We start from the raw sequence: 26,000 nt of genomic DNA, 5'->3' as shown, positions 1-26,000 counted from the left end.
TCATAATGGCTCCCCCACCAGCGAATTTATTGTATGGAAATACCACTCCTCACATTCCAACTCCGTGTGTACATATATGAACACACAGAAGCAATTACGTGCATAAAAATTAAAATACCGTTGCTTACACTAGTGAAAAGCAGAAAACATAAATTTTCAACAAAATCTGAATGGTTAAAGACATCATAGTAGATCAAACCTGATGGAATACGGAGCAACTGCTAAATGATTATTTTGAAGAATTTGTAGCAATATGCAGTTTTTGTGGGTTTTTTTGGTAGAGGAAGAAAACTCGAAATCAAATCTACCCTCTGATTCTAACCATGAAAATATGATATTTTGCATGTGGGCAAAGACTTAAAATGATCATAGAAAAGTTAAAGGGTCCCACCACCCCTTTGGGAATCAATCAACAGTATTTGGGTAATTAACAACAAAAATAAGAAACAGAACACCTTTTGGCAGGCACTAGGTAAAATCGAAAAGAAAAACTGTAGGTTGCTCTGTCCTAACTAAAACGGGTACTGCAGACATGGGGTGATCCCAAGGACCATGTGGTGTTGCACCTGAGCCCTGACTTTGTACCACATGGAGAAAGTCCAGAGCAATGAGTGGGAGATAGTCCAAGTCCCTCTGGGCCAAGGGCTATCCTTCATGTCATCTCAAAACTATACACACATGCTCTACATTCCATGTATCTATTAGGGCATCAAAGTCCCAGACAGCATATCTTTAAATCACTGGATCCCAAAGGGAAACCAAAATTGCATGAGAAGGGAAAATACCACACTGTGGGAAAAAAATAACCATTTTTGTAAGTCTTTATTTTTTAGTTGCTCCTCCCATAGTAATGCACTGAAAGGCATAACAGTTTATATTGTACAAAGCATTGGAAGAAAGTACCTCAACTTGCCGATTATTTCAAAATGAGATTACAAACAAAAAGAAAACAAATCTGGTTCCTCGATAAAGGGCAAAATAACTGAATACAGTCTGTTATTTACGTCTCTCTTTTAACATAAGGTCTGGAACACTTCATTTTACAAATAGGATTAACATGAACATAACAACGCACAAGCTTGCAGACAACCAGCATAAAATATGGGGTACAGTTTTTAATCAGGAGAATCATGCTTTCATGAAAGAAATTATAATCGTTTATACAATTGAATCAATTTCGGTATTACAAAAACTAAGTTGCATCTATTCGTATTTAGCTCATTAAGAAGGAAAACAAAACAACAACAAAAAAAGGAATGTTAAGAAAAGCCAAACACCATTTGGCACTCCCATACACAGGTCGAGTCACCTTGGTCCTTGAAATTCAAAAAGGGGTGTGCCTCGGACGTCAGAAAGTAGTGGCTGACTGGAACAGTGCTATTTTAATCAACAAACAATAGTTTGCCAACAAATAAATACATGATACACGCAACACACACAAAAAATTAAACATTAAAAAACAGTGACATGATTGTCTAAAATTAAGATGTTATTACAAGGATTTGGCAAACCTTCTATTAGCGTAGTGGTACAGCGGTACTGGTGATGAACAGGTTGCTTCACTGACTTAACCTCTTTGAGCATTGAACATCCATAGTTTACAATATACACATACCCTTGTTCCCTCGTTTTAAACAATGTACTTAAAGAAGGCAAAAGTTAATGGGGAAAAAAATACTCCCTGTTATCAGTTTCTATAATAATCAAGTGTGCATTTCATCCAACTACTTCTGTCTTCGAAGGGTTAAATTACATAAAACTTTAACAAAGCAAGAAAATTAAATCTGTAATTAAAAGCAACTGTTCCCAATCATGTGTCAGGTGATCTTGTACAAAAAAGAATTCAGTTTCTATGGAGTGTTCATTCGTATCAATGCTGCCATCTTAACTACTCCTCTCACCCACCCACTCCCAGGGGCAAGGTGAACGGGAAGACGCCTTCTGCCCAGCAAGTTTTTCATTTTTATTGAATCATTTTAAGTCGCATTGATCCTCCAGAAGTCAGCAGCTGCCTTTGCTGTGCAAAACAAAATATCGAGAATAAATAGTTTCTTTTTCTTTCTTTCTTTTTTTTTTTTAATCATTCAGTTTAAGGTCCCCAGACTTTACATGAGTGACCCTTCAGGTTTATAAGGCATTCTGCTCAGCAGTCTTTTAAATAGTCCTATGTGAAAAAGCCATGCTACCGTTGGACTTGGTCCCATTCTGGTCGACCTTGGGAATGTCATACGTGGCTTATGGACTGGATAGCACTGGATTCCGCGGCAGCCCTGGCCATACTGTGCCACACGTTGGAAGAATTGTGGGATGAAGAATGGAGGGACTCCTTGTCGGACAATGACAACATCATAGCATATGCCTGAGGTAAAAAGGAGAGACTCGGTAAATGGCATTTGAAAAACATCACTTTTCATTCGAAGGATATCTTTGGTGAATGTTACAAAGAGAAGGGACCCTGAGAAGGAGCATCCCTCATGGGTGTGTTTGGAAGAGCGCGGGACATTTTCTTGTGCTATAACGACATGGAGTTACTGCTGACCTTCATTGCCTCGGGGCCACAATAGTGACACGATCTGCAGAACAAAACATTAATGACCCAACCTAGAATGACAACAGCACCCCCATTAAGAAACAGGAGCCATCCCCCTCCCCGACCATAACTATAATAACCATCCATCCACTGTTTATGCACATGTTCAACTCACCCCAAATATTACTGAATGCTTACAACTGAAACTGCAAATACAGATAAGAGACAGGCCTGCCTTGACAGTACTGTGGTCCAGAGGAAACAGTCCCACGGACTCCTGCACTGGATAATTGAGAGCACTGAAGGTGAAATGACTCGCCCAAAGTCACTCACCTAGAGGGAAGGAGGCATAAGTAAAACTTATTTCTGCCCAGCTTTGAATGCTTTGCCCACTTCCCCTCCACGCTTGAAGTATTCAATGCTGACACTCAAAGACCTTGAAAGTCGAGGTAAATCAAGTCGGTTCTACCAAAAAATGAAACAACACAAAAGACCCAACAAAGTTCTAACCCTGTGCGCCAGTATCTGCCAGCAGAAGGTGCACAGGGGTGCTCTGTGAAGAAGTGCTCTTTCTTCCTTATTATCACGTCAAAGTCCAAATAGCTATTCAGAGAATCTCCCCATTTGCTGCCAAGTAAAATATTCAAATGAAATGTTTGGTCTTGACTTAGGAGTGAACTTTTCACTGTTGATTTGTTGGTCTCATCCACTGCTAAACTTGCTTGTCAAAATGCTGCTGAAGAGGAATCATTAAAGTCCTGCCAAAGACATTCCACCGTCGGTAAACAAAGACAAAATGCCTCCGTTGTTAAGCAGAATTTCATCTCTGGGAGTCGTGCTGAGACATGTGGCCGGTCTGTGGTTTCTTCCGTAATCATGGCATTCAGTTAGAGAATCTGCTCTCGCAGACTGATTTTGATTTGCTGGGTCATTGCTCTCAATGTACACATTTGACTTTTATGTATGCTATTTGCCTTCCGGACCTCTACAAAATCTCCGCAGACATGTTACAAATATTTCTTAAGCATCTACTCTATGCCAGGCACTGTGCTAGGTCCCAGGGAATCAAGGATAAATAACATAGAGTCTTTGTCCTTTGTAGGGTTTAAAGTGTGGGTGAAGTGAGCATTGAACTTTATTCCAATTACATACCCACATTTAGAGATCAAGATGAACACTATTCTGAAGTGGTTTTAACAAAACTCATTCTTTTTTTTTTAACTCATTCTGATATGTGGAAAAATAAAAGGGATTACAAGAGAAAAATTTGAAATCCTGAGGTTGTTTTTGTTTTTTTAAATTTATTTTTGCCTGCGTTGGGTCCTCATTGTGGCGCGTGGGCTTTCTCTAGTTGCGGCGAGCAGGGGCTACTGTTCCTTGCGGTGCGTGGGCTTCTCATTGTAGTGGTTTCTCTTTTTGCGGAGCACGGGCTCTAGGCGCATGGGCTTCAGTAGCTGTGGCTGGCGGGCTTAGTTGCTCTGGGGCATGTGGGATCTTCCCAGACCAGGGCTTGAACCCGTGTCCCCTACATTGGCAGGAGGACTCTTAACCAGTGTGCCACCAGGGAAGTCCCGAAATCCTGAGTTTTAATCCTGGCTTTTAACCTGCCTCTATTCAGCTAGCTGCGTGACCTTGGGCAAGTTGCTTAATCTTTCAAGGCTACTTCCCTCATATGAGATGTGGATAATAATAACAAAAACTTAGCTCCAATGGTTGTGGAGGAACCACAGCACTAACTTACATAAAGTGCTTAGCTTAGTGTCCCTGATGTAAATAGTACCTGTTATCATGAAACGAATTTTTGTAGGATAGAGTTTTTCAGGGAAAACTCTATACAGAAGGCAGCCACTGTTGTATTAGTCAACTATTTTGGATTCAATCACTATAAAAATCACAGAGTAAATATATGAGTTTTGAGTAAAGCATCTGAATCTATTCAGATTCTAGAAAATGATAAATATGGAATGTCTGCCTTTTGGTAATCAAAGGAAATAAACATTTTCATGCACGAGGATCAGTGCTGAGCACATAACTGACAGTTAATGACAACTGAATGAATGAATAAAGTCTCATGAAACAAAGTCAGTTTGCAAAAAGGCATGACCATCTTCAGATTGATATATATATGACATTATCAAGTAATAATAAAAATATGAGCTAAAACTGCAAAATGCAAGTATTTCTTGTGAAGGTTATTGTTAGCCCAGCTGGGCCGGGACTTTATATATCAAAATGCTGGTACTGAAATACATCATTTCCATTATCTTTAAGTTCCCAGGACCCTTTGCTTTCTATCACTGTGACAGTTTCAGGAATTTTCAGGTATTGTGCCTTATAATGTCATAATTTGGGGTGGAATAATTAAAAGAAATTTTAGAAAAAGAAAGAAAAGCTGGCTCCCCCAGTTTCTCTGATCCACTAGCAAGGAAGAACGGGAAATCAAGAGTTAAAAAAATATATTAGACACTTCTTACGGCTGTCTCCATGTGAGAATGAGATGTCTACTCTGGCTGGTTTACTTTTTTTTTTTTTTTTTTTTTTTTTTGGCGGTACGCGGGCCTCTCACTGTTGTGGCCTCTCGCGTTGCGGAGCACAGGCTCCGGACGCGCAGGCTCAGCGGCCATGGCTCACGGGCCCAGCCACTCCACGGCATGTGGGATCTTCCCAGACCGGGGCACGAACCCGCGTCCCCTGCATCGGCAGGCGGACTCCCAACCACTGCGCCACCAGGGAAGCCTCTGGTTTACTTTTAATGTTAGAAAATGAAAAATTGATTTTTATCCTCATTCAATGATAGAGCAGGAAGGGATATTAGACATCTTCTCCACTCACCCCACTTTACAATGAGGAAATGATACCCATAGTTGTGAAGTGATGTTCTCAAGCTCATGAAGCTAGGCAACTCCAGAGTTGAGGCTGGGTGCTTTCACTTCAATTCAGAAAGAACGTTTATGTTGCTTATTACCATACATGATATCTTAAGACTTTTTATTGACTTTACTGATACTTTCAAACTTGTATTATCCCACTGGAGTGTTTTCCCCACTTTAGTTGCGATATGACCACATTTGCTGTTAAGACCAGTGCAAAACATCTCATCCACATAAGAAATTTCCAGATGTAGGAGTTAATATGGTCACATGGTTTGATATGTCAGGCCACCTCTAAAATGAACTCTGGATCAAACAATTAGACCAAAGTGACCAACAGATATAACAACAGAAAGTTTCTTTTTTCTTTCTAAAGAAAGAAATGGACCTGAATAAACAACCTGGTTGAGTGCAGATGTCAAGTAGAAAGGACTGACTTCCCTTTTTTGTGAAAAAAGAACTGAGGCTATGTTCAGTGGTATTTATAGATCCTTAAATGGATTTATTTTGGTCACCATAGTGCTGATAGATTGCTATAGACCTCAGTGAACTTGGGTACCACTCATTCATTCATTCATTCATTCAATAAAAATCGATAGGGTTTATCTCCAGGTTTGCCATTAAGTTGCTACAGACTTTTGGCAATTCATTTCATCTCTGACCCTCTGTTTACTCCTAAATTCTATCATTAGATGAGTTGTTTATTAATTATGTACAGTAAGATACAAAAATAGAGGACAGAATTCACTTTCCAAAAATCTCAAAATGCAATTAGGTTGACAAAAATTATAGACACAAAGCATTAGAAAATAACTCTGAAGTAATATACAAATAGGTGCAAGTGAACATTATGGACCATCTATACAAAGGCAATGTAATTGCAAAGGAAAGGGAAGATTATTGGAGGTCAGGGTTTGACACAGAAATTTCTGCGCAGAACCCAGTCATATTAATTGCTGTAGGGGTTGACTATTTTGGATTCGGTCATAGACAAAGATTTGAACGTTTTGAGTAAAGCATCTGAGCCTGCTCAGATTCTAGAACATTGCAAAGAGTATCTGCCTTTGGTGTCAAAGGCACAATGTCATCAGGATGCTATACTGTAGGAGAGTATGTACCTGTGATTTGGACTTTCTGTGTAACGGCTGTTTAAGTTCCTCTGGCACATGGGAAGCACTGAAAGAAGACACCTCAGCTTCAGTATATTGATTATCTTCCATTTTCCTCATTTTGAGGCTATCTGTGAAGTGCCTTATATGATCTAGAGCAGAAAGTCCAGTTTTATATTCTTCCTCTTTATACCTAAAATGAACCAATGGGAAAGCACAGAGGGTTTTTTTTTCTTTTTCAGTTTGATATCCAACCAAATCACTTTTCATTTGAGTCTATACACTTGTCAAACATATTATATTTGCAGTAGAAAGTAGCCTGCATCAATTCTTGGGTTCTTTAAAAAGCTTACAAATATTCTATCTTATAAATATATTTCTTTTCAGATTTTTCATGACTAAAGCAAGAGCATATTTGAGATAAAGAATTAAAGTCAATGACATGGGAAGTCAGCAATGCAGTGGAGACAGAGTTCATATGTTTATAATTTCCATTTAAAATAAAGCCAGTTACGATTATACTCGTTTGGCACCAATTATCCCTATGAAAATATAATATTCCCATCAATTTAACTATTGGGCTAATTTTTTCCATTAAAATATCTATCATCTATATAGATTCCAAATATATCAAGTAAAGTGAAATTTATCTCAATAATATTTGAATAATAACACACCAGATAAATTGAATAAATTAGATAATGTTGAAATCTCTATTTTTCTTTGAGTAGAAATAGGTAGAGTCTAAATAAGTGATTGTGTACTTGTGTAGCTCTCATTTTACCCTTCCTTCCTCAGGTTAATCAGAGTTTCGCAAATACTGATGTATTTTTATGCTTAAGGATTATGTTGATGGCCACTTTGTTTCCATCTTTTAAAAATTAATCCACTGTGTATGCCTTGCTAATTCAAGTTTAGTTTTTATAATTTATTGCTCGCAAATTGCTTAGCACCTGGAATAGTGCACTAATGGAAGAACACAGCAGCAGGAATTGTAACCCTATGTGGATCTACTTTTGCTTCTCACCTCACTGGGGACGCCTTGCAACTCATCTCCAGGGCGCTGGTGTCTTCATAGTCATCCTCATGGTTTCCTTCATGTAAAGTACTTGTCCCTGGTTCCTTTCCTGTTTTCCCAGTAATATCATTGTCTTCATCCTCCTCATCTAACAACACCTCGTCTTCCACCTCTTCATCATCCAGTAAGTCTGAATTTTGACTGGTCACCAAAGCCTTTTCATCTTTAAAGTGACTGCCATTCATTCTTTCAAAAGCATAAAAAAGAAAGAGGTTCAATTACTGGTATCATTTGTAAACGTGCAGTTAGCTCTATTATCACGTCTTCCTAGCAACAATTTAATTTTCGACATTTGTAGAGCAAATTTTTTATTGTTTAGGCTTTATGGCAACCATGGGAAAACAATGTAACCTCACAAATGAGAAAATGAAGAAAAAAAATAATTGTGTGATTATTCAGATTATAAATAGAGCCTCTGGTCGAACTGGGAAAATAATCTCGGTCTCCTATTTCTTATCAGGCCTTTGCTTGATAAATGATATTGTTATATAGGATATAAAAAGCACACAAAGGTTTTCTCTAAGTAAAATTACCTAATTACCATATAAGTATGCACCATTTAAAAGAATAGATTTCTGGAAAACTCATACCCCTGAGCAACACTGCCAAAGCTTCAATACACATGCTTCAAGTGAATCTAAGAGTTCAAAGAAAATGTTAAAATAGCCGCCAAGGACTAACCAGTATTTGCTATTTCTAGGTGATATTGGTGGGTATACGGCACTTAAACACTCTACTGAGACTTGAAAGTGTTTGAGTGCTCATTTATTCGTACTTTGTTCAAATTATCCTGGATGATCTAAATGTAAAAAAATTCCTTGTTTCCCAGGATAACATTGGGGTGGGAAATGATATAAAAATGTAATTGTACAAATATCTTTTGAAGCTTACTTAGCAAGTGTGTATAACATAATGATGCAAAAGAAGACTATTATATTTAAAAAGCCATCTGTAATATTTTAGTCTGTGGTGGCAAGGATTGCAATACATGATTCGAAAGTTTAATTATAAAAGAAACTTAATAACATAGAAGTCCCCGTTTAAAACTTTTGAGGGCATTTATGAAACTAGGATAAGCTTTTCAGGCTTTAAAGTAAACATTAAAATATGTGTAACTTGAATTTAAGTTTCGCTGTAAGGTTTTAAAGTTGAAACTGTTATAAAACAATTATAAATGTTTTAAATCTCTCTTCCTAACTTCCTCCTTTTAAAGATATATGATCAGGGAAGTTAAGGCAGTTGCCCAAGTACAGAAAGCTTGATAGAAATTAAATCATCCTAGGCATCCAGGTGTCCTGATTCCTGGGCCATTCAGAATCTTTCAATTTTGTCTTGCTCCTTTACCTATTTACTAATTCAGAAAACTTGCTGAGACTGCTAAATTATTGTTACAGTCATGTACAATTTTCACATTTAATGTAACTATTTTTCAGATTATGGAAAATCAGGTATCAGCGATAGACCCCCATCACTTTCCCACATTTAAAAAAATGAGTATAATTTAATACTTAGATTTCTCAGAGCAAAAAAAATACATAAATAAAACAATTGTGGATGTGACAGATGCACACAGTAAAAATTCATTTGACCAGAAAAAGTCATATCATCATTAAGTTTTTTTATACAATCCGTCTCTTAACCTCTTTTATCAAAGAATGATGAAAACATGTTTTGCACAGACATAAATTATTAGTTTCCAGTTACACTGCCAACTTGCTAGCTTGAATGGATCGAAATTGTTGTTTTAAAGAAATGAAAGAAAAAGTAAAAGAACAAAAGAGTGCATGGATGAAAACCAAAAGTAACAAAGCCAACGTGATTAAGAAAACCTATTTGTTAATTATGCTTTCAAATGTGGCAATTTATGGGGGTTAAATTATTCATCAAAAGTAGTCTGATAGGAGTTGAGGGGAGAAAAGTTGGATGACTCAGTCTTCTTACTTCTATGCTGTTTAGACATGTTGAAGCCAGATGTTGCAGCTTTATGGTTCACAAATCTCCGGCTAAGGGCTCGAAATCTGAATAGGAGTCTCAGAACACAAATGGTGCTTTTTGTTTGCTATTTCTTATTTGTATCATGTAACTATCATTAACAAAATGTCAAAATTATCAAAAGATCATGACTGTCTTTCTTACTTGTCCTTAGTACTTTGTACTTCTGATATCTGCCTCACCTCTCTCTCTCTCTCACACACACACACACACACACACACACACACACACACACACACGGGCAAGCAGAGGGAAAGACATCCAACTGCACAAAGTTATAGTTTTATCAGACTTCTGAGAGGCTGGGAAGAGTCATGCAATAGCAGATATTCTCTCCTTGTTCCCTTAGAAACAATTTTATACAAGTTGAAGAACAGAGTGGTCATATATTTTTATGTTATCTTGGAAAATAATGTTTATTTGATACTTGCCTTAATGGAAAAAAGTATCTAAAACAATTAACTTTGACTTTTAATAGCATCAAAGATAGAGAACACTAACAATAACACTTGCATGATAAAAAGTCATGGAACTTTCATTAATTTCCTGTTACATTAAAATGTACATTGCAGCATCCTAATTTAATAGGCCATTGGATAGTTATATTCAGAACAACATAGTTCTCAATATCAGATATTTAATTGTAACTTATAGATAAGAAAAATTAAACCCAGTAGTTTGGGTAAAATAATGTTTCATTTGCATCACATAAAATGTAAAATACTAGATAAGTATTCATTATCAGCATCATTAAAAGTTTTTCTATATGAATTAAGCCATATGTGCTTGATGTTGATAATGACAAGAGGGAGCCAGTGCACCTTAAAAACAAGGGTGATTATACCCACTGAAACAAACATGCCAGAATTAAATGAGGATGCACCTGCGAGCATATAAGGAAGGGATAGAATCTTATTCAGAAGTCACAAACGGTTTCTAAAAAGATATTTGGATGACATTCAATAAGTATTTTATATGTAAATATCTACAGTATGTATAAATATATACAGATACATATACATACGTATATATATATATAGTCATATAATATATATAGTCATATACTCTCTGTATACATGATATATCATATGATCCATAATAGTAACCGCTGTTAGCCAGTGATTCGACTGAACCCCTGTGGTGGCTTTCCCTTCTAGTTGGAAAGTTTTGATAAAATATTCTAATTAGCTATCAAGAGAGGCAGAACAGAACGGTGGTAAAAGCCTGGGCTCTGGAACCACAGAGCCCAGTTGAATCCCATTTATTACTTAGGTGACCTTGGGCAAATTATTTAACCTTTGATGTCTCCATTCCTGCACTGATAAAATTATATAACAGTAGTCGCTATCTCATAGGGTTATTAGGGTAATTAAGTTAACTAATAATATAAAGTGCTTAGAAGACCATTTGGTATTTAATCTGCGCTAAATAAATACCAGCCATTGGTGGCAGGAGTAAAGTCGTGTCACAAGAGTGAGCACTGCAAATGTATTTGAAAACGTTCATTTGCGAAATCATCGACTTTAAAGAGGAAAAAACAAGCTTTACCTCTCTTCTGTGTTCCTGGGAGACTGGCTGCTATGGTTGCTATTCCCGATGAAATTTCGAATTTCTGTGAAGTAAGCATCTTCCTTGTCATCGAGAATCGCACCTGTACTTTCCAGTTCAGAATGAGGCGACGATGTGGCCGTACCTGAGGGGAGAGAGAGCCTTTTGTGAAAAAGACTATTATTTATAGGGCAACTTATTTTGAATCTCATACCTTCTTCATTTGATCAGTGTTGTTTCCTAAAACAGGCTTTTTCGAATATTAATAATGATAACTTTAGGAGGTCAAGGTCTTCCCAATTTTACCACAGTACCCATGCCAGTGAGGAATGGGGACTATTTTGAACCATTGAAATAGTGAGATACAGTCACCCAAAGATGCCGTTTCTCCCACTAGCTTCCTCCTTTTCCCACTGTGACATGGGAACATTTTAATTTGTAGAATGAGAATATGGGGTGAGGCAAATTATAGAGAGGTCTTACATACATTCTGCAGAAGAAACTGTATACCTGGTTGCAGTCAATATGTATTTATTGCCCCTGTGCTAAAGTATGTTATCAAATAAAGACTGAACACATGCTGGAAATGCTGCATTTTGATTTGGTGGATTAAGCCGTGGGTAGACTCGGAACACACCAGTCGAGAGACAGTTGTGGTATAGTATTAAGAGGACAATATTGAGTCTGTGGATTACAGAATGATTGTCAGCTTCCTTACCTATAAAATTAGAATCAAAATACCTGTATCACAGATTATTCTAAAGTTTCCATAAATTTACAAATTATAAACACTGTATAACATGTGGTCAAACTTTATAGTAACATTTGCTTCGTGCTGTTTAGCATGCCCACAAAACATCTACGGTTTAATAGTTCATCACAATAGTCTAGATGACAAAAATAAGAGGTTAGAACACCCCTCAGCTTAACAAAGTTATAACCTGGACCAAAAAACAAGTATTCAAGTTTGACACATTATATCTTTAACTTATTTATTTTCTGAAATAGTTTTGACTAGAAAAATTATAGTGGTATATTGTAAGAAAGTGTAGCCACTTTTGTGTATTGGATTAGACTTCTGCCTCTAAAGTCCAATATTTTAAAACCATGATCATTAGATTTTTGGCTTTAAGGGAAACGAAGAGTATATAGTTCATTCAAAATCATAAGCAATGTTCCCGTACAATAGAGGACGGATTAATAATAAAATAATTTCCTTCAGTAAAGATTACTACTTTGTATAAACCCAACTTTTCTCTGTTCTTAAAATCCTTTTCAGGAGCTGCATGCACAACCCCTCTCCTCACTTCTAAGTCATTTCCTTAATTCTCTAGAAACAAATTATGGCTACATAAGTTGGTTTCACACACACATGCCAGCTGCTAAGCATTCGTTAATCGTTTATTATCTAAGCATTAGAAGCCAAAGGCAAGAAAACCTACCATGTCTTCTGCTAACTATGCGCTGGTACGTCTGGGTTAAGGGAAGCCTAGTTTTTTGCCACTTTTAACTTAATTCTACATTGGAATTTGTGACCAAAACCACACACCACTATCATTCGCTACGGGTTACTCTGATCATGTTGACAGTCGTCAATCACTCATCTCTAAACAAGGTCCCCTGGAGAGGTCCTCTGAACTGCAGGCCTTCTGCAAAAGCAGCCATGGTTTCTAGGTTAATACTCAAGAGCGTGGCATCCTGGGGCTCCACTGTGGTCATCCTGCCAGGCTGGGGGCCACGTTCTGTGCCAATAGATGGAAAGATCGTTCTCTGCAATTTAGGAAATCTTGGTTCATGAGTCTCCGGTGAGTTCGGGTCATGGTTCTCTTCGCTTGAGACTGCCCACTGAGATGAATCCAGGAGAAAATAAAATCATCCACATAAAGCTCTGAGTTGTATATTATTCAACGATCACATCATTCACTTCATTCAAAAATCTCAAGGGAAACGTGCTGCAAATTTGCACAACAGGATCTGATTCTCGTGTCAAAGCGGAACGGGAGAATGATCACAGCTGTCTTTTAAAATAAGAAATATAAGCTACCATCTCCTCCTCAAAACACAATTGATGACCTACCAGACATGTTCCCATTCTCGTGCTTCTTTAGGTGTCTGTCTAAGTTGGTTTGTTGACCAAAACACCTATCACATAAGTGACACTTAAAGGGCTTCTCTTTATTGTGGATGTTGCGAACATGCCGCTGCAGGTTAGAAGATATGCTGAATGACCTGTCACAGTACTTGCATCTGAAAAACAAACACAGAACAAATATTCGCAAGCAAATCAAAAGAGAGTTCTCAAGACAAGCAAACCAAATCTCCAAAATTATCACTGTAGAGAAGATTACTATCCACACAGCCAAGATTTCAATTCCAATAAATAGACTTTGATTGCATTAAAGATTTTCATGACTTCATAAAAAACCATAATAAAATACTTCATAAAACACCATAATAAAATCACAAGTTTATGAAGGTAATCAGTTCTAATACTTCAAGTAAAGCTCACAAAATTAAAAATATTAAGAAATAGTAGTTTTGTTTTACCTTCTGCTTAGGACAATACAATTAAATCTTCTATAAACAAACATGAAACAGACTCACATATTGTTCAAATAAAGTAAAAAGATCATTTTTTAATTCGAAACTTCTGAGCCTGATTAAATAATTTCTTAGTAAATTCATTTTCTCAATTGCTAATCCTGAAGGAGAAATTCTGTTATCTTCTCCAAAATAACAATAAAGATTCCAAACTCTTAAAACTGGGGCAATGTAAGTTTAGTCTGATACCAAAGATACTGATTTTCATAATCTATAGTTATTAGGGGCCCCCAAAGCCTTTATTGTGTTAACGTTTAAACCGTCACAAAAGAAAGAGTACCACTAAATTCTTCTTTTCGGATAAAAACACAAGGTCTTTGCTAACCCCCTCTCTCTGGATTCCCCCCAGTTTTCCACTTTTATTTTTCCTAGAGTCTGTGGCAGTTCTGAACCAGGTCAGTTTTTTCAGGAAAGTACATATTATTGCCTGGCTAATTGTTTCTGCCTTCCATGATATTTAAGATAAAAAATCATAAATTACTGAAGTTCTCCTTCAGTCACAAAATAAAAATGTAACCTCCCACCCTCTCCCCTTCCCACCAGCTCTTATGGTGAGGAAGAAAAGTGATAAATGACAAGATTTTCTCCTCTGGCATTTTAAAGGGTGCATTGTCTGTTTATATGATTTTTTGGTACGTGTGTTGCGTAAAAGGAAAAATCAACTTTCTCTAGATAACTTTCAAGTGAAAATTTCTAACTTAGCATCCAAAAAATCCGAAACTCATTCTTCCGTGTGTGAAGGGCCCTTCTCCCACTTCTGAATGCAGACTTAGCAGTTCGAGGGACTCTACATCAGAAACTGCCCCACTCCATTCAAAGTGTTTGGGCTTTATGGCTGTCTCTACATGATGCCAGATGTCCAGTTAGTTCGGTGGGGAAATAAATCTGTTAAACTAGTTACATTGTCATAGTATCAGTAAACCTACTCAAGGGCTGATTTAATTTCCCTCCTAAAAAACCATTCTGGCATCATGAGGTTCCTCAAATTTAAATTAATAATATTAATTTTAAAATGGGTAAAATCCCACATTGATGGTAGTTGTAATATTTAAGCCTCTGTTTTTGAAAAAATATATATATGGACTCTTGGCTTTCTTTGAACTTCCAAGGCCCACTGCAATGAGAACCATGGTACAGTTAGCACAGGTGTGCTGTCCTAAGCAGAATAACCTAGGAAACACTGAGAGAGAAAACTTAAACTCCTATCAAACTTTTTAGAAAAATTTTCACTCCAAATATTTTCTGCACAAATCATGAGGAAGAGAGATTTTGACTTTGACACGCTTCCAACTGTCTGCTTATAGGCACAGAAGCTGTAAATCCAATAAATATCATCCACTCTAATAGAATCAGTCAATAAGGAAGTTTTAACCAAAAACCATCTGTTACTTTGTATCTTTCCTCTGCTAATATCTTGGCCAAATGTCTGAGTGCTCCTAAATAATAATCATTCCATTCTATTCCAGTAAATTAGTTGGTGGTCAAGAAACAGCTCAATTCAGAGCCTAAGTTTCAGAAATTCTAAAGAGGAATACATAACACACGCGTGAGCATACACGATTAAGCCCTTCCTGGTTACTGGATGTAAACACAGGGGTCAAGGGAGCCTTTCAGATCATGGTATGAGATTAAAAACGCTGACTTGAGAGTTCCAGAACTGGGTTTTAGTTTGGGGTCTATTAATACCAGACCTTACAGAAGGCAATTAGCATCTCTGGATCTAAATTTTTTTACTTGTAAAACAGAAGAGCTGGACAAATAACTGTTTAAGGTCTTCAGCTATGAAAAATTCTGGTTTGCGTTTTTAAAAATATACGTACAATAATAGCACCGTTTACAGGGTAGAATGAAACCACTGAATTCAGGTACAAAAAAAGAGTAAAATGAGCATGGTATCATAGTCGCATACCAGACCCTTGGCCATAACAAAATGTAAGTGTGGAAATCTTTCCTCCACTTAAGCAGAATTCCTTGGATGTGACATTTTCTCAAAAAAGGGAAATCATCTAACACTTCCCGTTTTTATATCTCTCTGAGACCTACTAGATCAAGTACATTCTATCACATATAAAGTCATTTATAAATATCACTTATGATTAGTGATTTACAAAACATGTAGGAAAGCAACGAATTTAAGAAAATACTTTATTATTTTCTGAGTTTAAGTCCCGCCAGTTTTCTCCTAAAATTTCTCCTAAAATTTGAACAATCTTCAAATGAACATTTTGGTCTGCCCATTTTCTTATCCTCGTATGTAAAAAAGTCTTTGAAAGCTGATAATTCATTTATTCTAATGACAGAAGCATTCAGACAAAAATAATTTTACACATATGCAATGCATAAGAATTTCAAAGCAGAATAAAATTACGATATTACTTAAGATAAATAACATTCATTCTTTGAAGAAATATTCATGAGTACCTAATACTGTGTGCAAGGCATACACATTCAACAATGTAGGTGATATTTTAAAACTGGAATGGAGAATGGTGGCTAGTTTCGTTTGTTAGTAAACAATAATATTAAAATTAAACACAGGTGCCATGTGTCATATGGCTAATTTTGACACTTAAGAGAATAAGCTAAGAAGCACTTGAGAAACTGTTGACAGAATTGCTCCCTTCCTATAATATATTCTATTTTATCTGTTCTACCCCTAGCTCCCTTTTCTTCCTCCTCTCCAGGTTTAAAATTTATTCTTTAAACCTCCTAATGGGACCTGTAGACATTGACTTAGCTGTACTGGGAAAACAAAGATATATCCGGGTTGTTAATTCCTAGCAGAGATTTAAGGCTTGGAAGAGGGAGGCTGCAAGATTATGATTATTGTCAATTAAAATGGCATGAATCACTGAGGAGAGAGAGCACTTAATTTTAAAAATGTATAACAGTTCTTAAACGCTTATTCTATACTAGACACTGCTAGAACTTTTAAACTGAGATATAAGAAGACGATTCGAGAAATTAGGACTTTTCTAAATTTTAACCCCAGCCATTAGTTAATTCTTCTTTGACTCAAAATTGAACAGACAGACATTCACAAAAATAGCCTCTTTTAAAATTGTGGCAATGAGCCTACTTTATTACAATATTTATCAAGACATTTAGTAAAAATCATTGTCAAACCTGTAAGGCTGCTCTCCTGTGTGGGTTCTCAAGTGCCGTGTCAGGTTCGCAGATCTTGGAAAAATCTTGCCACAGTATCTATTATGAAAAGATGTTTATAAGAGAAAGTCAGCACAATTGACTGTATTCCACTCAAGCTGCATAGAAGCCAGATGCTTATTCCTGAATTAATTAATCTTGCATGGAACTCACATGTCTTTGGTATTTAAAATTTGCAACAAAGCCATTCTACAGATATAAATAACTCTACAAATAAAGACTGCGTTATGAGATCCGGTTGAATTTGCTCATGCATAAGCAAGCAGTTTATGAAAACAGACTTGAGTTTTGATGACCCCCATGCTCCTCTTTTATTAACTCTGTATCTTTACATTCACAAAACTGAACCAGACAAGGGGATTAAAAAATGACAAGAGCCTGTGATTCTGGGTTGATGTAAACAGATTTCATATGTTTCAACTCATTTTACATGTTAGGCACAGTGACAACTCTCTGTACATTGAGTGGTATCAGATCAGACAAGATTCTAAGACCTCATCCATCAAGGTAGGTTCCTATAAAAGCTTTTCTGGAAAGAAAGTGACACATTTTCCAAACAGCAGATAAATTGATATGCCTGAGTCAGATGCCACAAATTTCTGAAGACAATTCAGAAATTGTAAGTATGATTTATTAAAAAAGAAAACAGAAACCGAAAAAGAGCTTTACTGTACTACTGATGAGTAACAAGAAACTTATTAACTAGTTTTCTTCACTTATCGACCTTATTTGTCCTTCATTAATAGCCTTATTCTTCAATGCCATGACAATTAATAAATATATGCTTGAGGACAGTAGTATTATACCTTTGGATGAAAATAATTAACTGTGAAAGAAATTCATAAATATCAAAGTGAAACAAGTAGATAGCATTTGGACCATTTCCAACCTCATTTATCACAACCAAATGGCCTGTGTTAAAATTTTCATTTAATAATAATTTTTTTAAACCACTATTTTTATATCCCACTAAATAAAGAGTACTTTGAAGTGCTTCAGATCTATCATGGTTGCTATTAATCATCCAATCAAGAATAATTTCCAAAACAAACAGCAGGGCCTTTTGAAATCAGAGGGGAGATTTTTGGAAAGCAGGCCATGATTAACTTTGCAGTTACCTGCAGGTATAGCGTTCCTTTCCTTTCCGCAGGAGGTTCTCTGGCAGGGCGTTGGGAGGAGCTCTGAAGTTGAACATGGAGGGAACCGACTGTAGAAGTTCACTGGCCTCAGGTTTCAGGGCACTGAAGCTCTCCAGCTTCTCCGCCATGTTTTCAATAGCTGACATCTGAAAGGCAAAAGCACAAGACCATGAAGGATGGGGCAGACATCCTTCCTTCTCTAATTATCTCTAGCAAACCAAGAACAGATTAATAAGAGGGAAGCATCAAATCTGCTGAATGCAAGGGGCTGTAGAAAGAGATTGTAGTGTCCCAATATTAAACAAATGAGAGAATTCATTGATCTTAAAGATAACAAAGGTAGAATCAAGCTTACAAAATGCCAAGTGAACTTTTCCATAAGCCCTTAGTTAGACCATTTTGTAATAATTTGATATAAAATTGAGCAATGAAATACATGAGAGAGAATAAAACCGTTAGATTTTTTATTAAATTAAGAGACAGCATTAGTATCATGCTATCAACAATCACCAGGCCCACCTGTGAATGACTGCAAGAAGGAAGAAATTAATACATCCCCTCCAGAGGCTGACTGGAACCAGGAAATGTTTGACTTTACTCCCTCCATTTTTAGTATAAAAGAAGCTTGAATCTAACTCTGGCAAGATGGTTCTTTGGGACACAAGTCCACCATCTTCTCAGTCTGTGAGATTTCCGAATAAACAGTAAAAAAAATAGTAAACTGGAAATTATAGCAAGAGATCCTGTATGCCTTGTCTAGGTAATAAAAACCATAGGAAGTAGGGAGTCCCATGAAAAGAACTCATAGCATGAAAAACATCAGGTGTTCCAAAGTTATAGCTTTAGCCAAATGTATGCAATGCAGAAAGAAAAAATTAAATGTGTAAACAGTGCTTTACGTTAAATTAATATCTGGATATACTAGATTTTTAAGTGTGATTATGTACAAAGAATTTTGGTGAAATATTCATTTGTCCTGGACAAAGATTAAGTTGAAATGACAGTTCATGATATATTATCATAACTTCACATAACCTGGCACAGGCATTGTAAGTATGACCAAACTCTTAGAGCAGTATTCTTGAAGAAAAACTATCCTGCCTGGTTCTTCCCCTCAAATAACCTAATTTATTTTGCTTATAATCTTCAAGTTTTTGTCTACCTGCACACATATTTGACAGTCATAAACAGAGGATGGCATTTACTTTCAAAGGCAGCTTGATCCTTACTGTCTATAGTTAGACAGACTCTCTCACCTTTCCTTCAACCCTCCCAAAATGTTGTTTCCCCCATGCTCACGTTTTATTTGGAAGCTGCTTACTATTGAATTTTTAAGAAGAAAAAGCAAACTCTCAGGCCATCTTGTAAAATCAACTCACCCATTGTTTATTTGGTTCTCAGGGCACTATGCCACTGGAGAACTCACAAAGCTGTTTAAAAGGTGTTTGCACTCTGTTTCTCAAAAGGCTGGGGCGGTAGACCAGAAGACCCCATGCAAGGATTAAAAACATTAACAACTATACATTCAAGCAACCGATCAACCCAAGAAAAAAGATTCTTTTGCTGATAAGATGGTAAGACAGAGCTGGAGTTCCAATTTATTATGAGTCCAGGTTAAAAATAAAAGGCAACACTTCATACGCAAAAAGAAAATTAACAAAATTTATACTCCGCGGACACACAGCCGGACAGAATACCACTGACTTCTTAAACTGGAGCAAAATCTTAACCGAATGGCCTAAACATGATTCTCTTCTTACAAAGGGAATATTGTATGCTTGATTCTTCAAATGACTATTCATGTTGTAGTTAGCTTTCTTTCTTTTCCTTTATCCTGGAGCCTGCCCTCTCATTTCATGCCCAGACTCCTAATGCTAGCTACAAATTGCAATGTACAGGGTACCACTGCCAATTTGCCAAATGTCTTTCATCAAACACGGTGCAAAAAAATCTCAGAGGAAAGTCAAGATACATTTACTTGTCAGACGACAAATGTGAACGCACTGGGAGGCGGTAGGGGCTATAAGCTCGGGGGTTTGATTCATAATCACTCAGCTGCTAAAACATTCTCCACAGATGCAAGCAGACAGCACATTTGTCACTATGAAGGATTTTGACACATACTGATCACTGGGCAGAGATATAAAATGATGCTGCTGCTCATAGAGGTTGAAGGAAACTCTGTCCCTGCTGAATATGGTCATTATCCCCCTCTAACCAGAGCATTAGCATTTTCATATTACTTTGGATTTTATTTATTAAAAATCAATCCAGAAATATTTTATGATACTATTTTATTTGCATTTATTCCTTCTAATTGTTGCTTGCAGAAAATCATTCCGATATTCCACCCTCCATGGAATACACTGTCTGAGTGAAAAATGACCTCTGGCCTTCAAGCTGATTAGCACTAACAAGCAGGGGTAAGGGGCATGACCGCATATATTTGTTGGGAAAAATAATAAGTGCATGGGTGATGATTATAAATGTTTTATTTATGTACATTTAATATTTGAGTAAAGTTTCATTATCTAGTGGTTTTAAATCATTTGAGTGTCCGCCCTGCCGACACACTCAGATTCCTGGGGCAATACATCTTGTAGAAACACTTTCCTTTTATATGGAAAATAGCTTACTCATGACTATCATTATTCTCGGCTTTCATCTCCAGCACATATGAACTACAAGTCCTTCAAGTTATTTAAGAGCAATTGGCTGTTGAGAAATGTGTCTTGCTTTAGTAGCTGCTAATAGCTCCTTTTAAAGGAAGATCACTGTGATTACTTCACCTCAAACTGTTTCAATTTGGGAAAAGCATTAAGAAATAACAAAATATAGTATGGACTTGATGACTAAGTAACAACATTCTTAAAGATAATAAGAAAAAGAATAGGGGTTACCCAAGCACCTCTCTTATAAGCCACCCCACACCTTTGGCTTGGGGTGTCAAATGAAAAGAGGATTAAGTCAGAGTGGGGAAGAGGGAGAGAAGAAAGATGGGAAGTGAGCTGAGGGTAGCTATTAACACCACATATGCAGACACACACCCCCTCTCCACTTTCTTTCCGGCTAGCAACCACCGAAACAACATAAAAGCCATCACTGAATCCTTCCTCTCATCTTCCAAAGATTTGCTCTCACAGCACTTGACATCAGCTGAAAAGAGTAAGTTTCTCCATTAGGACAGATAGAAGTGACTTAGATTGACATATAGACACTACTATGTATAAAATAGATTAATAAGAACCTACTGTATTGCACAGGGAACTCTACTCAATACTCTGTAATGACCTATATGGGAAAAGAATCTGAAAAAGAGTGGACATGTGTATATGTATAACTGATCCACTTTGCTGTACACCTGAAACTAATACAGCATTATAAATCAACTAGACTCCAATAAAAATTAATTTTTAAAAAAAGTGACTTAGACATCTGCTAGTTGGGGTAGTTTAGCCATTCTGTGACCAACAATCAGCCCTGGTCCATATCTTGGATTAAGGTGTTGGATTAAGATGAGTTTTATCTAATGTATGGGTCCAAACCTCAACTTTCTCTAGCTATCTGGGCTGACTCATGCGATACTCCTCTTGGAATAACATGCATTTTGTAGAAGTGGTAAGCTTTGACATTCATTTTAAAGTCTGACTTGGTATTTTAAAAACCAAGATGAATTGGGATAAATGAAACAGAATCTAGCTAGATATACTTTTCAACTATGAAGAAACCAATGAAGGGGGAACAATGTGTACTACAATGAAGAGGACATTTGCTGAGAATGGGGAAAAAAAGGAGGAAAAATCACATCATATATTTTAAAAATGTATTGCCCTCTGTCCTATTAATGTCGTAGGCTAATCTCCGATCAGTAAATGACAGCTTTTTTCCTATGGAACAGTAATTTTTATTTACATATATTGTAGTTGTTGATGGTATCTGCAGCCAGATGTCTGGAAAAGGAAGTCATTTCACCCCCTTCCAGTCCCCAAGGGGCTATTAACTTTATACTGACGCAAACTAATATTTAGACACAATTCCCTAGCTCCTACCAAAAAATGTAGCTATCTCTCTCGTCAAATAAAGTTAGTATTTGTAAAAACATTTCAGCAGGCAAGATATCATCAACTGGGTCTGAAGCACTTAGCTTAACATTTTTTATCTGGCAGCCAATAATTGATGACATAAAGAAGTTTCTCATTAAAACTATTAAAGTGACAATCTGATTATACAAAATGATATGTCCAATGGCACCATGAATTATGTGACCTAATGTTTCACAAATTAGATTACACATGGCTTTATCATAAAATAACTAACTTTTCATAAATAACTTATGATGGGAAAGTTTGTAGATTTGGTAGTTTTCTATATTTATTCACTTGATAATCTAGAGAAATCTTAAAATCATGGCCATTTGGGGGAGAAATACATATTCATATTTTATGGTTGTCTCATCCCACATATCACATTCTGCAGTCATGATTATAAAACTATAGGGTTTTTTAACCACTCAAAATTATAAACTTTAATATTTTACTACTTTCCACTAATATCTGTATTTTATAGTACAAATATAAATTATTGCTTTGAAAAACCTATGAGTCAAAGAGTGGGAGTGTTTCCAAAGCATTGCAATGGCCGTTGCTATACCATTGTACTATCAGGGAAGGGTGTCTAACTTAAAATCTGAACTGGCTTTGTAAGTTGGTAGAAGCACTGGCCATTTGTGTAGGAGACAGCACCTTATGCTTGAAGCGCCTAACAGCAAAGCTACTAGCAAGTAATACTCTACGTTAGAAATAATGAGGACGATGATGTACGATATTCTGGACGGACCTTTGCCAGGAGAGGCAGACAAGAAACACTGGAAATATAAGCCAGGATAATGAAAGAACAACGCTGTCTACAGCACAGCTTTGCCTAATAAGGAAGTTTCTGTCTCTCTACTCTTATACTTTGGAAATAAATGAACTTAATCCTTAAAAGTTGATAGGATGAGAAAAATCACAATTCATCACATATTCCACAGAAGAAATAAAATAGAAGAACTTCTGTTCTAAAAGGAAAACTAACATCAGATAGAGGAAATAGGTGACTGCCAAAGTGCTCTAACTTAAAATAATTTATATATAATTATATGGTGACTAAAGGAAAATTTAACTACATTCCAAGATTCTGCCCATACTTCAGAATCAGGATAATTTTGAGTGAAGAGGAGAATGAAGGAGTAAAAGCACATACACTTAGAGGAGATTTTGTAATATATGTTATTTACATATATTTCCATTGACTCAAGGTTTATTTGGTAGTGAAAAGTAAATAAATAGTATTCTTTGTATCTTGAATAAAAAATAAAGTTTTCCCCTACTGATGTCAACTGACTGTATCTGGAAACGTTAATTGAAGGTTGAGGGGGAGGGATAAATTGGGAGATTGGGATTGACATATACACACTACTATATATAAAATAGGTAACTAATAAGAACCTACTGTATAGCACAGGGAACTCTACTCAATATTCTGTAATGGCCTATATGGAAAAATCATCTTTAAAAAGCATGGATATATGTATATGTATAACTGATTCACTTTGCTGTACACTTGAAACTAACACAACATTGTAAATCAACTATACTCCAATAAAATTTTTTTAAACTTTAAAAAAAAAAGAAAGTTGAGGAAATGGACCCAATGCTAAAGGATACATTCACTAGTTAGATAAAGATTTTTAAACATTTAGTCTTAGGACTCCACATAGCCAGAACCAAGTTCTGCCCCAGGTTATATGAATGTGAATTCCAATGTCATCTTGTGTCTACACATAAGTTCAGGTTTTATCCTTTTGAAGGCTTTATCATAAGCATCTTTAACATGCTGGTCAGGCTCCCCCAAATAATGGTTGTTTCCACTTAGTGACCCACCTTGAAGTCCCTTTTAATAACATGCTCCAAAGTGCCCAGAAAGAGTTCTACATCAAGGTATAATTACATGGAATGGGTCAGATTTAGAGAATAAACTTCTTTCTGTAAACAATTTATAGCACACTAAATGCCCAATTATAACTGAAAGTATTCTGCAGCTTGACAAAGCTGGAAATCTATCTGCTAAAGCCATATCATTTTATGGAAAGGGCTCAGAATTCTTTGTCTGTATGGCAACTTATAAGTTGTTTTCCTTTTAATTCTACGTTATTTTAGTCAAAAATATAAGTAGGAAACTTACCCAAGTTCTCTGATCAGGCAGTTGGAACTGGGAGCAAAATTGAAACAAAAAACAAAAAATTACTTCTGTATCAGTATCTTTATTGCAATCTATCCTTTGAGAAATTAACATTTATACTAAGTAATTTTTGCTTATCATGTAACAATATCTTGAGTAAAAGCTTTGGAAATGAAAATTAATAATTTTATAACACTGCTGAGTTTCCTCTATTTACCTAAATTAAATTTTAGAATCATGGTTATAAACCAGAATGTGCTTATTTCCAAGAAAGCTAAATACTACTTACTATCAAATCTTAAACAGCAAAGTAGATACTTCCTTTTTACCTGTTTGTACTCACTGCAAAACAAGATTCCTAAATTTTACTTTAATAACTAAAAATTAAGCAATTTCCTGCAAAAAAGATATAGTCTCTTGCATTTTTACAATGTTAGTAACAAAGAAAATAAGATATTTACTCAAATGTGAATCACTGAGTAACAAAAAAGTAATGTCCTTGGAAAAAAACTGCTTGACTTCTACTAGGATGGGACTGAGACCATCAGTAGGCCAAACACCAAAGGATATTAATGAAAAGAACTACAAATGTCAAGTTATTTATGACAATTTATGACAAGAATCAATGGAGAAAACTTCAGTGAGTTAGAAGCTCTATCAGAAAACACAAATGTTACATCTTTAAAAATATCATTTTGTGGCTTCCCTGGTGGCGCAGTGGTTGGGAGTCCGCCTGCCGATGCAGGGGATGCGGGTTCGTGCCCCGGTCTGGGAGGATCCCACATGCTGCGGAGCGGCTGGGCCCGTGAGCCATGGCCGCTGGGCCTGTGCGTCCGGAGCCTGTGCTCCACAACGGGAGAGGCCACAACAGTGAGAGGCCCGCATACAGCAAAAAAACAAAAACAAAAACACACACAAAAAATATCATTTTGGTTGGTTAAAGGGGATATATCTTGCTTTCTTAGATTATGGTATCTTCAGTAAGGAAGACGCACAGTTTTTAATGATGAAAGGTTTATCACAGAAGAAATCTAACACAAGAAACACTTGTTGAAAGCACGAAAGAAGATGAAAGGCAAAAGACTTAAGTGATTTTCACACCCATATATAAATGATAACTTGGGAAAAGACCTTAGTCTTTTTCCCAGTTCCTTGGGATACAGTAGCAAGTAGACATTTTAAAGGAAGAAAATTCAAAAAACGAATGTATAAAGGACAGAAATGGAAGTAAAATAGAGTCTCTGTTGCAGATCAACACAAAGCCAAACATCTGAAAATGAAATATATAAATAACCAAAAATAATATTTAACGTATAGGAAAATCAAACAAAGGAATAATAGCCACTTTTATAATAGTATAATTGCCAAGTGATATCTACGGCCATTCAAATGAGCTATCGAAGTGAATGCAAAGTACCCAAAATGCAAAGCACCCAATGAAATGGACATTCCAAAGACCACATGGTAATATCATTTCCTCCATCTCACCTCCTGTTGCTGTCATCTTCTTTTCAAAATTATAATCTGACACTCCACAAGTAATTTTCAACCACATATTCAGGAAGAACCTCTGTAGTGTTTGTTTCACCCCTATATTAAACTAACTTATTTATAAGAGAAAAATAGAAAGCTAAATAGTCCTCCAGTGGCCCGACAGAGCAAACAATACTTCTTTAAGAACTGAACTGAGAAGAATTTAGACCCTAAGAATGATAAAACCAGCATTTACCTTTTGATTTTGATGTATGT

The 26,000-nt window shown here is 36.3% G+C and overlaps 1 protein-coding gene across 10 annotated transcripts in view; it reads right to left on the bottom strand.

Moving 5' to 3' along the window:
• Nucleotides 1-1,986: 1,986 nt before the first annotated feature.
• MECOM (MDS1 and EVI1 complex locus) overlaps nt 1,987-26,000 on the bottom strand; it is a 568,679-nt gene continuing 544,665 nt past the window's right edge. For 6 of the 10 annotated variants that reach the window (XM_029215315.1, XM_029215316.1, XM_029215323.1 and 3 more), the window contains 8 exons: nt 24,255-24,281; nt 18,012-18,178; nt 16,855-16,932; nt 13,205-13,374; nt 11,128-11,272; nt 7,537-7,773; nt 6,519-6,702; nt 1,987-2,359 (listed from right to left, as the gene is read on the bottom strand). In XM_029215315.1, the coding sequence (XP_029071148.1) occupies nt 2,225-2,359; nt 6,519-6,702; nt 7,537-7,773; nt 11,128-11,272; nt 13,205-13,374; nt 16,855-16,932; nt 18,012-18,178; nt 24,255-24,281 (1,143 nt within the window). In that variant the 3' untranslated portion in view covers nt 1,987-2,224. The remainder of the gene's footprint in view (nt 2,360-6,518; nt 6,703-7,536; nt 7,774-11,127; nt 11,273-13,204; nt 13,375-16,854; nt 16,933-18,011; nt 18,179-24,254; nt 24,282-26,000) is intronic. The other 4 variants (XM_029215317.1, XM_029215318.1, XM_029215321.1 and 1 more) reach the window with 2 other exon arrangements.

The sequence above is a fragment of the Monodon monoceros genome, unplaced genomic scaffold (assembly GCF_005190385.1).
Source record: "Monodon monoceros isolate NGI ecotype Baffin Bay Population unplaced genomic scaffold, NGI_Narwhal_1 Super_Scaffold_11, whole genome shotgun sequence".
NCBI lineage: Eukaryota > Metazoa > Chordata > Mammalia > Artiodactyla > Monodontidae > Monodon > Monodon monoceros.
Note: the sequence above shows the minus strand (reverse complement) of the source record. Positions and strands in the feature narration are given on the sequence as shown.